Source organism: Larimichthys crocea, chromosome XV, assembly GCF_000972845.2.
Source record: "Larimichthys crocea isolate SSNF chromosome XV, L_crocea_2.0, whole genome shotgun sequence".
NCBI lineage: Eukaryota > Metazoa > Chordata > Actinopteri > Sciaenidae > Larimichthys > Larimichthys crocea.
The window spans coordinates 6936279-6952661 of record NC_040025.1 but is presented as its reverse complement, the minus strand read 5'-3'; the positions used below and the strand labels follow the sequence as shown (position 1 = coordinate 6952661).

At 43.5% G+C, this 16383-nt stretch overlaps 1 protein-coding gene across 1 annotated transcript in view; it reads left to right on the top strand.

Moving 5' to 3' along the window:
- Nucleotides 1-9799: 9799 nt before the first annotated feature.
- atp2b3b (ATPase plasma membrane Ca2+ transporting 3b) overlaps nt 9800-16383 on the top strand; it is a 42617-nt gene continuing 36033 nt past the window's right edge. The window contains exons 1-2 of the mRNA XM_019255484.2: nt 9800-10418; nt 14900-15734. Coding sequence (XP_019111029.2) covers nt 15485-15734 — 250 coding nt within the window. The 5' untranslated portion in view covers nt 9800-10418; nt 14900-15484. The remainder of the gene's footprint in view (nt 10419-14899; nt 15735-16383) is intronic.

Below are 16383 nucleotides of genomic sequence, written 5' to 3'. Positions count from 1 at the left end.
CTCTTTCCTCATGTAGATTCTGGGAGAAAATCTCCCTGTCTTTGTCCAAGCTCTCCCCATCAACCCTTCTCCACTGTCTCCCTTCCCCACCCTGTCCTGAATACATTGTCCTCCTTCCACTCTTACTCTTCTCACCCTCGGTTCTCTTCCTTGTGTCTCCCACATCTTGCCTCTCTCCTCTTCCTTCTCCTTCCCTTTTCTCTCCTCCTCCCTCTGTCTCCCTAATGTTATATTAATAATGGAGAGGGTGCATGTTCAGCCAGACTTCATGAATTAACCATCTGATGGGAAGGAGTCTGAGGAGTAGGAAAAAGAGAGTGACGTGGATGGATGAGAGGTGGAAGGGGTGAGGAGAGGGGCCGAATGTAGGGGTGAGGAGAAAAAAGAAGGTCAAGAGGGAAAGTGGTGAGTAAAGGAGGGGAGCTTATCTTTGTATCACACTTCAACACTTTGCAGCCCGCTCTGATCGCCTCTCCTCTCTGCGGTATGCCTCTGATCTGCTTACACATCACTTCAGCCTAGTTACTCCGGGCTTGAGGGGAAGTCAGAAGGTCACACACACGACCAGCTGTGTGTGTACGTCTCCTTGTACACGTGTGTTTGTATCGAAATGACAATTTGGGATGTTAACGTTACATCAGGCCTGCAGTCTACAGGCAGAGTGCCCTTGAACTGATAAAAGCTCTGCAGCCTTCAGCCACAGACCTATTAGACATCAACCAAGCACTCCTAAACACTCTAAATGCCTAATGCATAGACAATAGATTTAAGAGAGCAAGTGTGTGTGTGTGAGAGAGAGAGAGAGCGCAGTCTCCATGATTCATGTAAACAGTGAGATGAAACAATGGATGGGTCAGCAGACAGACAAAGACATCAGACATTGGTCAAAAGTCTACGAAGACTTTTCAAGATGCAACCTTTGTTATTGGCAGCACGAATATAAATGCAACTTCACTGCTAGATGTCACCCATTTAATGACAATCCAACAGCTGTTGAGATATTTTAAAAGTCAGTAGGATTCACCATCTGGAGATCATGAATGAATACAGTCCCTATCCTCAGTCCCTGTATCCATGCCACTAACCTGGCTAATCTGCTCCATCAGGACTGCATGGATGTGGTTTCATTTTATTGACAGCGGCCTGGTAACATTCTCCTGACACTCTGACACCATATAGAGCAGGTCTAGACTGAACTCTTAAGAACATTTACAGAGACTGGGGGCGGTGTTTAACTCATTTGGTAGAGCAGCCGCCCCATGTGCGAAGGTTTAGTCCTTGCTGCGGAAGCCCAGGGTTTGAATCTGACCTGCGGCTCTTTACTGCATGTCATTCCCCGTCTCTCTCTATCCCCACATTCCTGTCACTCTTCAGCTGTCTCTATCAAAATAAAAGCTTGAAAATACCCCCCCCCCCAAAAAAAAAAAATCTTTAAAAAAAGAAGAGAAAATTCCCATCACAAATTCTCTTTTAAGAGACAGAAACCTCGAGCAAAACTAAGCTCATGGCGGATGGCCATCTGCTGCAACCAGTTGAGTTAGAGAAAGAGAGAGAGACAGCAAAAATAATAAAATAATAATATTTATAACAACAAATATAATTATAATAATAGAAACATGACTCTCAGATTTAGGTGTGATCCATGAGAACCTGCAGGATGAGAAAGCTGAAAAACTCCGGGAAGAAGCTGAGTTATTAACATGCATTAATGGGACATGAATGTGTACAGATGGAGAGAGAGAGGAGGATGGAAGAGCAGAGTGCATCAGTGGTAAACATGAGTAAACATTCCTACAACTGTCACCACGTTTTATTCAAGCATGCACAGGAAATCCAGATTGTTAATGTGACGTTTAAAGATAGTGCAAGTCATAAGTCTGCATGCTGATTTGGGGCCAATCAAAGTTAAATTTTCTGGGAACACAGCAGCTGGAATGCAGCATCGTGTAAAGCTTGTGATCATCCATCACTGTTGGGTGTAGTCAGACCAATGACAGTATAAAGAACGGACAGAGCCTGAGTGACATCACCCACAGGTTTCTGAAGAGTTGTTTTGAAGCCAGAAACATGCAACGCTGGCCGCCACAATATTGTTCTGCTTTTTCTGCCTCGCGCTGATCTAAAATCCATCAAAGACGTGGATCATCGGCAGACCTGAAACGAAAATGATGCCTGGGTGCTCTAATAAGCCATCTGTGGCTACGCTGTTAATTATGCGCAACTTACTATCTTTTGAACGGGTGAGTTAAAAAAAAATTCACCACCTTCACAGTTGTCATGAACAGGAAAATTAGCTATAGAGACCAAAACCGCTGTCTGAACCAGGCTGTAAACATGTTTATTTCTGTTGTGAAGTTGGACATTTTAATACGGCCGCTTATGGAGACTGACTCACTTTTGCAGCCTGTCTCAAGCGGCTGCTCAAGGAATTTTTCAGCACTTCTGCATTGGCATAATTTCCCACCACCGGAGGTTGCTGCTTGGGTCAAATGTGTGCTCTGTTGCTCCTGTAACCACGCCCAGCAGTGATGTCACAGTGTACTGATACACTCTGGAGTATATTGCTACAGCAAGGTCAGAAAAAGCAAGACTTTGAGTTCAGTTTAAGTTCCTCTTTAACAAAAAAGTCTGGTACAGTGGCATGAGGGCTCTGCTGGGTTATCGCCTCAGTACTGGACTGGTGTCTGCTTGAGTGCTTGAATTTATGGTGTTTGTAGATGGATTGGCACTATGAAAAAAGCTTCACTCTGATTGGCTTCTTCAGAGAGAATATTCTACACCATGAGATCCACCTCTTTTTTTTTTCAAATAAACTCTTGTGGTGTACATGTATCATAACTAATGGCCCTTTCAGACACAACACAACAACAGCAGCACTGCACTCTCAAACCTTATTATTCCCAGTGGTTTGTACACCACAACAGGTTTTCACTGCAAAGAGCACAGTGTGCCACCAGTGCTCGGTGCAGGTTGAACTTCGGCCGCGGAGTGCGCTGTACCCAGCAGCGAGCACAGCACCGTTCTCACTGTGTCTGAAAGGGCCTTCAAATGAAATTAAAGCATAAGTTGTCCTGATGTCCAATGTTGTTTATCTACGTTATATCCTTGATGTCCTACAAACAATCACCTGAAAAACAACCCAGCACCAGAGGCAAACAGGTCTCAGCGCAGCTATGTAATTTAATATTTGACAGGCTGCATACAGTATGTAATATAAAGCCCGAAAATATGTGATATAAAAGCAAGAGGCATACACACAAACTTAATCACAGGACGGTGTTTAATTCCAAAAGATATCAACTATCTAGAACATGTGACATCTACTTGTAACAAAGAAATGAATCTGATGAACATCATATGGGCTTATTATATACAGTTTTTTACTACAACAACAGAGAGAGGATTAAATACAACATTGAATCCAACCTCTGTATGGTACATCAGGAAATTCTTAGATATAGGAGAGATGGGTCCGTTCAGACATCCAGATCCTTGATGACTTGGTCAGGGATGAAGGAGGCAGAAAAATCTTGTCATCAAGATCTTGTGATTTCATATTGTTGATGTTGAATGGATTAATGTGACAATGGCTTTAATGCAGTAGACTGTTTGGGAGATAGGATATTTTTAATGTGGTATGAGGCCTGTTTCTCTCCTGTTTGGTGATGTATTGATAACAATGTCAGGTCTGAGATTTATGTGTATTCTACCTGTGGGTAGGGATGATCATCATTCTCTATGGACTATGTATCTGATTTAGTGCCTATCTGCTGCTTTCGCACTTTATCTGATCACATTGTTCACAACCGGCATTTAAATGCCATCTCTGACTCAACTTAGAACCAAGAAGGATTAATCTCTAGTGTCTGGTGAACAATATGAGCTGTATACTAGGCACAAAGTGCTGTTGTATTCAAAGTCTGGTCACATGTCTACGGATTTCAGGTCTAACTATCTACCTGCTATCTAATCCAATGTCAAATGTCGTACTGCTGTATCCAGCAGCCCAGATTGCAAGTTGTTATTATTTCACTGCTTCCCGATAGATCAGCAACTAAAAAGACAATGGATAGTGAAAATCCAGAATCACTGACAGTATAAAGAATGGATAGCGTATGCGCCATGTCACCCATGGTTTCCGAAGACGTTTTGAAGCTCAAAATCTGTGGCATTGGCCACCACCGTGTTGGTAGTCCTGCCTGGGTGCTTAAACAAGCCATCTGTAATAGCATCCACCTGTCAATCAAAGTGGCCATGCTGTTAATTCTGCATAACTTTAAGCCTTATTATAATTTGTAGGTGCAAGATAAAAAAATTTAAAAATTCACCCTCCGTACAGTTGTCATAAACGGGGATATTAGCTACAGAGACCAAAACTGTTTTTTGTACCAGGCTGTAAACATGTTTATTTCCGCTGTGAAGTTGGACATTTGAACATGGGGACTTATGGAGACTGACATGTTTTATAGCCAGCCTCAAGTGGCCGTTTGAGGAATTGCAGTTTTTGGCTTTTAGGCATTGGCTTCACTTCACAGCCATGGAGGTTGCCACTGTGTCCACATTCAACCATTTCCTTACTAACATTACCATTTGATAGTGGTACATGATAATTAGGAAAGGTGTAAACCACTGTAGATGTGCATGATTAGTATTTTGGTTGATTGATTGATTGATTGATTGATTGATTGATTGATTGATTGATTGATTGATTGATTGATTGATTGATTTTTTGGTAAATGGACCACACTCTGCATTTGAGGTTATTTGGGTAGGTAGCACCTTGAGTACCAGCATGCACCTGGGTGGGCCAATGTTTTTTTGTTTTTTTACCAAGGCAAAGGAGGCAGCAGCAGCAGCCATGATTTTCTTTGTTCTTTTGTTTGTTTTATCATTTTGAATAAATCATCACAAAACGCAAGGACTCAGCTTGGACATTCATCTTCTTTTGCCTGCATTAAACCACATTCCCATGGTGCATCAGTGGCCTTTTGATTTTGTTTGGTTTAAAGATTAATTAGTTTTTTTATGGACAAATGGCCACTACACCATAATTTCACCTGGAAAGGTAAATCATCAGATGGGCCAACTAGCAGTAAATCATATGCCTATCATAAACACAGTTATATAAACAGAAAATGTTATCTTAGCAAAAGTAACTCCCGTCATGTTGTTACATATAAATTCTCATTTCTTGTTGTTGAAGAACGCACAGCACTTTGTCTGAGCAAAGGGCAAGCCTCTTATATAACGCTCATATGAAGGCAGTAACAGTAGCTAATGGTTTATCAAATATGTTGTTTTACCTTGAAATATGGCCAATGTCACTCCAGATTATGGTGAAGTGGTGAAATAATAACAATTTGTCACATTCCCTTTATATGTACGAAAATCCCTAAGCAGTCATACATTCATATATTTTATTTCCTCAGTTTCCTCAGTCTAGTATATTAAATCATTGCAAAAAACATAATTCAGTGTAGCAGTGTCAGAGGAGCAGGAGAGTGTAAAGTAATGTGACGCCAGAGTTATATGGCCGCAGTGTGAAGATGGTGAAGTCAGAAGCACTTCTGCATTGGTGTTGGGAGATGAAGGTGGGTTTGAACCTCGGCTGGGGCCTTTTTGTGGCATTTGCATGGTCTACCCATGTCTGCGTTGGTTCTCTCCAGGTACTCCGGCTTCTTCCCACAGTCCAAAGACGATGTGAGTGTGAATGGTTGTTTGTCTCTGTGTGCCCTGGGATAAATGCCGACACTTGTCCAGAATGTACCCCCTCTCACTCAGCTGGGATAGGCTCCAGCCCCCCATGACCCTTTAATGCACATTCACCCAGCATAATATTTATGCGACTTGGCCACCAATCAGAAAGCAGAAATCCTGTTCTTAGAAAATTCCACTTTTTTCCAAATGAGGTGTTTGAAAGGATAAGTGTTCATCCACAAAGAAAGCATGTCAGATTTCTTCTTGTATCTGCCTCTGGAAGATGGTGTGGAACAGTTAAAGATAAGAAGAGTGAAAGATAAAATCAGCAACAAAGCTTTTCATCAAGATATGTGTGTGCGCGTGTGTGTGTGTGTGTGTGTGTGTGTGGGTGTGCCTGCATGGATGGGCAAGTCTGCGGTCCATCTCCCTGCAGTGTAGAGGATATCTATTAATAAGTTCATCTGATTCATCTATAAATACATTTCTCCTCTTCCTCCTCACACTGGCTCACTGCATAACAAGCTTTGACAGTAGGCAGTTGGGTATAGCCATGCATGTGGATGTGGGTATGTGAGTGTGGAGGGCTGGTGTGTTCATATGTGTGTGTGTGTGTGTGTGTGTGTGTGTGTGTGTGTGTGTTGACGGGGGGGCTGCATGAAATGAACGCATGGTTCTTTGTTCTTCAGCACTAGGGAGTGCTAGCTTTCAGCACAGTGCCTTGGGCTGGTTGCACGGGGCAGAAGAAGAACGGCCTGCTGCTTCTGTTCACATCGCTCGAGAATGGGTTTATTTGTCCAGAATCGTGAGCCGTGGACCTGTCAAGTGCTTCCCAAAGTGGTGACCCAGACCTCCACTGCTCTTTCGGTGGGCTTCATTGTGTCCCCAGGTACAGGAAATGTATAGTTTTTACATCACACGATGGCACTCCTTGTCTCCTCAGTTGCTCTCACTGCACAAAGTATCCATTTCGCTTTATGTCATTAGAACTGCTGTTGCTCCAGAAATGTAAAACTCATTTCCTCCTGTGCTGCAGAGGACCTCTCCCAGAATCAGACACCAAATGAACATCAAATGGAAAAAAACCTTCATTCAAGGTCCAGTGTGTCAGATTTAATTACGCTGTTTACAGGATATGGCAGAAATTGGTATAATCACCTGAAAATAAGAAACTTGATCTTTATTTATTATCTTTATCATCCACAGAGTCCACCATGTCTCTATAACAGCCCAGAACAGATCAAATGAACACTGTCTCCAGGTGGGCATGCAAAACAAACATTTATGCTTCATTAATGTAATGAAGCATAAATGTTTGTTTTACTACTTTTTTTAGATGAACATATTACATAAAAATAAAAATATGATGTTATGAAATAAAATACACAGGCAAAGATTAAACCAGTGGCTCCCAAACGTTTTGGATTGCGTCTATCGAGGCTCATTTTCACAGTCATCAGCACATCTGTCAGATATTTCTCCTATCAACTCTTTCATTTAAATTTCTGTTAATGAAATTTGAGAATTCTAAATATACATGTCACAAAAGAGCAAAAAATACTATTATTACCCCAAGTTGAGACTACACTACCTGACCGTATATAAAGTAATTATAACTAGCTCCACTTGCTATAATCAAATAACCAGTTAGAGGGCTCACTTCTCTGTATAGTACTTTTATTTCTGATACATACATAACCACATTTGTCAACAAATAAAATCTAAATCTAAATTCCCCCAAAGTTGAATAAATTGAAGTTAAATAATTCATTAAAACCAACTATGTTAAATTAAATTTAAAAAAATTAAGTAACTCAGTAATATATAGAGTTTTATACATTTGAAGTGTAGATGTAGTATTTTGTATATGTATGTATTTTTTATTATTTCATAATAACCTTTATTGTGGTTCGCATTGTTTTCATTATTATGGAAAGAGACTTTCTCTCAAAGGTGTCAGTTTTAGGGGTCTCTATTTACGAGATATGGCAGTATTTGTCCTTCACGGTTGGAACAGGAGGGTGAGTGTGGGGATTGCAGTCCACAACTACGCCACTAAATGCCACTTAATCCTACACACTGGTCTTCTAGCATATATTAAGACAGCATGTTTCTGTCATGATCTTTCACATCTTTGGAAACTTCATGTAATGAGTTGAGTACAGTGCATTTATTTAACTCATTATTTCAAATCAAAAGATAACAAGTGTTTTAAGTTCTGAAGTGATCTAAAAATAAAATCTAGAAGTTTAAGTAGAATTAGATTGAAATGAATAAAACTTAAATTTAATTAACATTAATAAGATCACGAGTCGATTCCATTAAATTCTTGCATGTTTTTTTTACACTTGTTTTAAGGCTACATTTTTTAAGACTGCACAGGTTTTCTTCCCTTCATTATTGTCCCTTGTCACAGTCACAAAGCCTTTAATCCCATTTACTTATTTGCTTTGCTTTTCTGTTTTCATCTGCATATTAATCCTGTTTTCTTTTCATCTCCTCTTAATTGTTCCATCTTCTTCCAAACTAAACTAAACACAACTGCTCTCTTGTAGGAGATGTGGCAGTCCTTGACCTTGTACATCTGTGTCCTCTGAAATTCAATTTCAAATTTTGAAAATAATGTTTTCAGGTAAACCATAGTATGTGCCCATTAGTGCCACGTGTGCCAAAACATTTGTCGGATTATTTGTTCCGTACTGCATGAAGATGCATTTTATTGTAGAGCAACAATCAAAAGTCTAGACACACCTTCACATTCAACATAACACTAAAGACATCAAACCTATCTAACTGCCACATATGGAATCATGTAAATGGTCTGTACTTATATAGCGCCTTTCTAGTCTTCCGACCACTCAAAGTGCTTTTTCAATACATATCTCATTCACCCATTTACACACATTCATACACTGATGGCATTGGCTGCCATGCAAACTCATAAGTTTAGCCCTTCAATTATTCATATGCATTTACATAAGGCGTAGCCTTTGGGAGCAATGTGGGGTTCAATATCATGCTCAAGGACACTTGACATGCTTTGGCCAGGTAACACAATGGATGGACATTAGACCAGTGGAAATCTTTGGTCTGATGAATCCAAATTTGAGATTTTTGTTGCCTTTGTGAGATGCAGAAAAGGTGAGCGGATGGTTTTTACATGTTTCCACCCTGAAGCATTAAGGAGAAGGTGTGATAGTGTGAGGGTGCTTTGCTTGTGGCACTGTTGGTTATTTATTCAAAATTCTTCAGTGACATGCCATCCCATCTGATTTAGTACATTTTTAAAAGATATTTTTTGGCCTTTTCAAGCTTAATTTTTTGACAGAGACAGCTGAAGAGTGACAGGAATGTGGGATAGAGATGAGGAATGACATGCAGCAAAGAGCCACATGTCAGATTCGAACCCTGGGCTGCTGCAGCAAGGACTGAGCCTTTGCACATGCTGCTGTACCAACCGAGCTAAACACTGCCCCGGGGACAATGACCCAAACACACCTTCAGGTTATGTAAGGGCCAAGAAGGAGAGTGATGCAGTACTGCATCATATGATCTGACCTCCACAATCACCCACCTAAAACCCAGATGTGATGGTTTGGGATGAGTTGGACCGCAAAGTGAAGCACACGTAGGAAGTCCTTCAGGACTGTAATGATGACCTCATGAAGCTGATTGAGAATGATGAGCGTGCTTTTTTTTTGTTTGTTTGTTTGAAATCTATAAACCACTTAATTAGAATGTGGGTCCAAACTTTTTTGGCTGCTGCTGTATGTTGGATGGTAAAGTCCAGGCATTCATGGATTTTGTCGTGTTGAATGAAAACTTGATGAATGTTCTGTAACAGTGACAGTGTTCACGTCGGGCTGTGATGCACCTGCAGACTGGAGGCAGGTGTCACGCTCATGTCGCCTGTGATTGGTGGAAACGGCAGGTTCACTGTGGAAGATGGCTCGAGCCGATAATACTCCACACAAAAAAGAAAGCGTACACTGCGGTGTGTCTGGTGTCGTCATCACGCCGCCGAGGAGGTGGGGGGTGACGTATAGAGCAGTCTCTCCCTCTCTCTCTTTCTCCCCCCTCCCCTCCCCTCCCCTCCCCATCCTCGCCCGGTTCTTCTCGCGGATGCTGCGACCGAGCTTCTGTGCGCGCGGGCTCTCGCAGCGGCTGAACCCCTCCTCCTCCTCCTCCTCCTCCTCCAAAGATGTCGCATGAGCTTCTCGTCTCACCGCGGCGTTTTTTCTTTTCTCTTTTCTCTTTTTTCTTTTCCTCACCACTGCTCCTAACACTTCACGGAATTCGGTCAAATTAGCAGCTCCTCTCACCGCCCGGAGCAGCTCTGCCCCCCTTCTCCTCTTCTCCTCCTCCCGCAACGGAGAGGTGTTTAAACCCTCAACCCGGCGCATCCTCTCTCTCTCTCTCTCTCTCTCTCTCTCTCTCTCTCTCTCCTCTCATCCGCCGCAGAACTCCGCCGACCATCCGTCAGGTGACCGCGCTGGAGCGGAATATTCATCAGCACCGTCGTCGTCTTTCATCCCCTCCACACTCCTCGGGACTCCAAGGCTGCTGCCGCAGCCCCTGGTCTCCCCGCCTCTCCCCCTTTTCCCCCCCGTATCCTCTCATCCGGGCTGGGACACTCTCCGCTCCGAGCACACGCAGATTAACGGGGATTCTGCCTCCCCGCCCGCGCGCTGATGCTGATGTCCTTGAGCTCGGCCTGCACGGTGAGTCGGTGAGTCCGTGCGTGCCTGCGTGCGTGACTGTTATTCACCCCCGCGGGCGCCCGAGCGCCGCTTTTTTTTTTTTTTTTTTTTTTTTTTTCCCCCCCCCGGGGGCCCGGGGGCCCCTTTTTTTTTTTTTTTTTTTTTTTTTTTTTAGTAAAGATTTGTTGCTCGGGCTGTGATTCGTTAATTAATGACATGGAGGTTTTCACCGGACTTGCAGAATGTCACAGCGGGCCCGATGTGGACTCACAGGCCTGCCACAGCTGTAATAATAGCCTATACAGTAGGGCATGCCATAATACCCTGGCAAACAGTGCTATGACATTATGAGGGAGTGTGTGTGTGTATGCGCGCACGCACGCTTGAATGTGTTTGAGCGTGTGTGTGGAGATATCCATCCATCCATACATCCATCCATACATCCATCTATCCATCCCTCCCTTCGTGTCCTGTCAGCTGTCGCTTGCCTCCTAGTTTCCCCGGGCGCTAGTATGTACCCGCACCCGACTACAGGCTATCGGGTATCAGTTGCGTTGTTTGTCTCGGTTACGGCGCGTCGCACCTGCAGCGCTGAGCTGCGGGGGTGTCGGTTTGATCTGCTAATGATCTCTGGCCGGCGGGACCTTCACAAGTCGCCCCGGCGCAGGGTGGGTGTGAGTTGGGCAGAGCAGGGCCGGCTGTGGCCGGGCCGGTAACCTTGCGGAGGGACATAAGGGTTGGCAAGTGGCGCACCACAGGCTCCACTCTTGTTTCTCCTTGCGTTTTTTTAGTAGGCGTACAGTGCAGTTTGTCAGCATTCATCAGGACCTCCTCTTGTTGCCATATATGTGTTGAGGATGAGGATGAGCAAGGGGGGGATGATGATGAAGCTCAGGCACGTCTGAAGGTGACCAGGAAAGGTCGTTTTGTGTGGGAAACACGCTGTTGCACTAAGCCAGTCATAGCAATAATTAAGTGTGTGAGTGCGTGTAGCTTTGGGTGGAGGTGGATAGTGGCTCTTGTGGGAGGGGGGTATGGGACACTGTCAGTGTGAGAGTGTGTGTGTGTGTGTGTGTGTCTCTGTGGAGAGATGGATACATATCCGAAGGACATCGATCAGCCTTCACCAGGACTTTCTTTTCTTTCTGTCATCATCATCATCCTCGTCATCGTCAGCATCATCCGGTTGCTCTACAGTAATGCAGATATCTGTGCCCTGTTGGCGGCCCACCTTTAATGGCTCCAGCCACTGACTGTGTCGAATTCTAAGTGTGCTATTCCCGCTGGGCATTACAGAAGTGTGTGACTGGCGCCGAGCCAGCGCCGAAAGGCAGCAGCCCAGAAACAAGGGCTCTGCCAAAGGTGACCCTTCAGATGCCTGTCGGAAAAGTAGGACTGCAGGTGCACAGGTGGACCGCAGACTAGCCCGTGTAGGCGGGTGGAGACACAATACTGGCAAGTTCACACGCACAGACAGAGAAGCCACGTGAACACAGTCACCTAGGATGAAAATGATGTGCACAGACACGAACACATGAGTGCATACATGAGTGTGCGCGATTCTCGAGTTTGTACAAAGCCTGGGCTGCCCCATCCAGCACACACAGTCACAAAGCAAACGAGGCGGCGCTGGCCTAGAATCAAATCCTGTGAGGACCTTCTCTCATGTGTCTCCCTCATTCTATACACTGCTCAACCTTCTTGCTGCTGCAATAAAGAGAAGATACCCAAGGGGAAAGAGTGGCCACTCTCTCTCAACAACAAGAAAACAAAAAAAACTATCAAATCGCTGTGATTCTCAGAGGGATGGAGGAGAAGCAGGGCTAGGATTCAGGATAAATAGGCAGGCCGCTGAGGACTGTGGTGACCTTTTATCTGACTCTTTTCATGTTCAAACAGGACAGCCCCGTCTCTCTCTCACTTCCATTTTGAAAGCGCTTGTGGTGTATGACACATCTGTGTGTTTGTGTGTGTGTGTGTGTGTGTGTGTTGTCATGACAGAGATCGTGTAAGTGATGTCTCTGGGCATGAGTGTTAGTCTCTTTGTGTTTTTTACTGTACATCGTGAGGCTTGCATCCTGTGGCTAAAGTGGACTGCATTTGTGTGTGTGTGTGTGTGTACAAGAGTTAGGAAGGCGTAACAAATTCAATAACAAAGTGTTGTTGTTTATGCAATTTATGTAATATGGGGTCATGTGTGCACACATACACATGTGCGCTGTGCACATCAAAGCTCGGAGACAAACAGAAAGACACGGTCAGAGTTAGTTGCAATAGTTGGGAGGCTGAACAGAGGAGCTTTTTTCTTGCGTGAGCGTTATAAAATCAGACAGAATCAGTGAGTAAGGGACCAGGCTGGGGAGCAAATGCACGACTGGCTGAGTAAATAAATGATTGCAGTAGCAGGAAGCAGATAGACAGGGAGAGCGACAAAATGAGGGAGTCATGGGGGGAGAAAGAGAGGAAGGTGAAATCATAACAAGCAATAAGACACCACAAGACAAGGCATGCAAGAACACAGACAGTAAACCCATATAGATAGAGTTGACAGATAGATACATGGGAGAGCAGGCACATAAGAAAAGATGGAGAGCGAGAGGAAGCTTCAAAGGCAGAGCAGGGTGACTCAGTCATAAACTAACACTCTCAGTCAGGATTGAGGCATGGCAGGGAAGAGAGGAAAGAAAAGGGAGGGAGAAGATGCAAGAGGCAGAGGGAGCTGAGAGAGAGTGAAGAGTGGAGAGGAGGGAGGAGAAAAGGAATTAATAATGGGCTTCACTTCATTTTTTTTTATGCTCGTCCTTATGTAAAATACCCTGATAGAGAAATCAGAATATGTCGTGTCATGTGTGTTGCTGTGAATATTTAGTTACAGGCAGCGCTAATTGCTCATGTGGGAAGAAGCTTCGCCTCAGCCAGAGTGGCTGAAGGGAAGCAAGTTGCTGTTCTACCAGGCGGTACTAAACGCGATCGTTGTCAGATTTATTTTAATCAAATCAGTTCCAGAGATGGGTTGAAATGTTAATTCAGTGATTAGGAAATTGTATTTCAGTGGATTCAACAAGAGCAGCTTACTTCAGGAAATTTCCCTCTTTCAGGTTTTTTTTATTTTTATTAGATGAACAAATTGAACATGAATTAACCGCACTTAACGAGACATGTGGATGTGTCCGGGCAAGGCGTGGTTTGTGTCAAAGTGGACCTTCTGGACACAGACACTGGTTTGAAGTAACATTACCTGGGTTGACCTAAAAGATCAGGGTGCTCATAATATTTACTTTTTTAGCAGCAAAAGACCAAAAGCAACAATAAAATCTGACATAAAGCTCTATTGTTAACGTCCACCTAAAAACTAGGAAAAACCACACGGATGCTGAGCCACACTGTTTGACTCAATCCCACATACACCATCCTGCTGCCCCAAATACTCACTAAAGCACCAAATGCTTATTAGTCCGCAGCTGAAAATAGTCCTCTGCAAAAGTACGCTCACTCCTGTTTGAGTAACGGCTGGTATAAACTACAGTGGACAGCTTTTTCCATAAGTGAAACTAAATGTTTTTGTGAGCTGTTTTTTAAAGATTTAAATTTTGAGTAGGAGCCAATGGACAGACAGGGCAGAGAAAGTACTGAGAGACGGAGTAGCACGTTGTTGGTTTTGGTCTTTTTAATGGGTTTCTCAACAACAGCAACAATCTAATGCTATCCTGTAACAGTTTACTGGTGATGTAATGAAATCCAATCAATATCAGATGAAAATTGTTTTTTACATAATATATATACATTATTCATTTCTTCCTCCAAATACCATCATGCACATGTTTCAGTGTTAGTGGATGAAAGCAAAAGCTTGCAGAAGCTTGTTGAAAACCTCAATCTAAGTCTGTGTTCTTTAAGAATATTTATTATTATTTATTATTTCGACAAAGAAGGAAGTAAGTATAATATAAAAGGTTTATCTTGTAGGGATGAGAATTATTGCAAGCTCCTTTGACTCTTTTCGGAGCATCTTTCAATTTGCGCATCTGCAAACGATGCAGCCGGCAGCTCAAAAGTTCAAACATGTAGTGTACAGTATCTGCACAGCACCCAACAGCTGACAGACACAGTGAGTGAACAGCTGGTGAACATACTGAAGCATTCAGCAGCTAGAGAGACAGATATGTTTCTCAGTAATTGATGGATTGAATATTGGGCTCCGGATTAAATTCACAGTGTTAACATGTTAGCCATATTCATTTTATAGGGTAATAATATGGCAGTGTCGTGTTTGTAGACATTTTCTAAAATGACTCAGCGTATATCAAGTCGTTCTTGTGTATTTATTTAGATCATGACTGATGTATTAATGGCAGAGTTTTAGCCACTGCATCAAATTTTCACAACTGATTCCAGTCTCCTGCCGCCTCGTCTCTGCCTCAGAAATGTTTTGATGTAATGATAGTCAGTGAGATCAATAGAACAGAGTGGTAATGTTTTATCTCTTCCTTGCTCTCCCTTAGGTCCTGGTGGTGCAGCAGTAGCTACCTCTGAACTGGATCCACTTCCTCTCTCTCTGATTTATCAGCCACCTTTGCCCCACTTTCCATCCGTCCATCATACCTCCATCCCCGTCTGTAAGTCTGTCAGCCCGTCCGTCCGTCCGTCCATGGACTGGCTGTGACCCTGGAGGGAGGGGGACAGAAAACAAGGAAAGAGCGGAGTTGCAGAGGAAACAAAGTAAAAAGAAAGCTGGATTCATTCAGACATCACGCTTCTGAAGTGCCCCTGCTCGCTGTCCTTGATCCCCCTCACCTTCCTCCTCCTCCTGTTATGGAGGATTAAAGGAGCAGTGGGAGGCTAGGCTAAGATAGTGAGGAGGAAAAAAATTTACAACCAACGCCCCTTCATTGCCCTTAAATAATATTAAGAAAGGCTTTAGGTGTGTCATTTTATTTACACATTTTTAAGTAAGAAACCAAGACAGAACCGAGATTCTGACCGTTGAGCACATGAACAACCCTCCACCAACCAAACGAAAGGGGAACTGAGTTGAGGACAGACTACGGAGAGAAAGGAGGACCGAAACAGAAAAAAACCTTACTGACATGTCAACAACAGCCACGATGGGTGAAATGGCAAACAGTGCGGTGGAGTTTTATCCCAAAGGGACTCGAGGCACGGGTGGAGGAGGAGGAAGGCCAGATGGAAGCCATGCAGGGGGAGACTTCGGGGTCACGGTAATGGAGCTCAGGGAGCTGATGGAGCTCAGAGGGACCGACGCCCTGCAGAAGATCCAGGACAGCTACGGAGACACAGAGGGGCTCTGTCAGAGACTACAGTCCAGCACCACTGAAGGTGAGCAGACATGAACGGACGAATGGTTTAACTGGTAAAAAAAAAAAGTAGAATGTTGGATGGATGGATTAATAATGGAGGAGTAGATGGCTAAATGGATGAATGAGTGAGAATACAGTTGTATAAATAGACTGGTGGAGGAATGATTGGGTGGATGACTAGATATATGAATGGGTGAATAAATGCTGGGTGGATGAATTTTGTAGAGGATGGATATAGAGCAGGGAAAGGAGATGAATGACGGAGTGGAACACATTATACTCTTGGGTGGAGTTGCACATAAACACCACTGCAAACTGTGATCAAACTTCATCCTCAAATTTCTACATCATCATCATTTGGCAAATGAAACAGATTACACGTGCTTACTGATTCAACATCAGATTCAGTTACAGCGCCAACACTGACAAAATGTTTTGATCACAAAAAACTCACCACTGTCACTGACACTGTTTCACTGCAGTGCAACACATCTCAGACAGAACGCAGATGCTGGATGAAATGAAAGCACCATTTTCCTCTGGCCACAGAGTCGGATGCACGGGGAAGACAGATGGATGATGAATTGATTGATGAATGGATGATGGGATTATAGTGGATGAATAGATGGAAAGTGAACAGAGTAAATCAATAAATGGATGAATGGAGA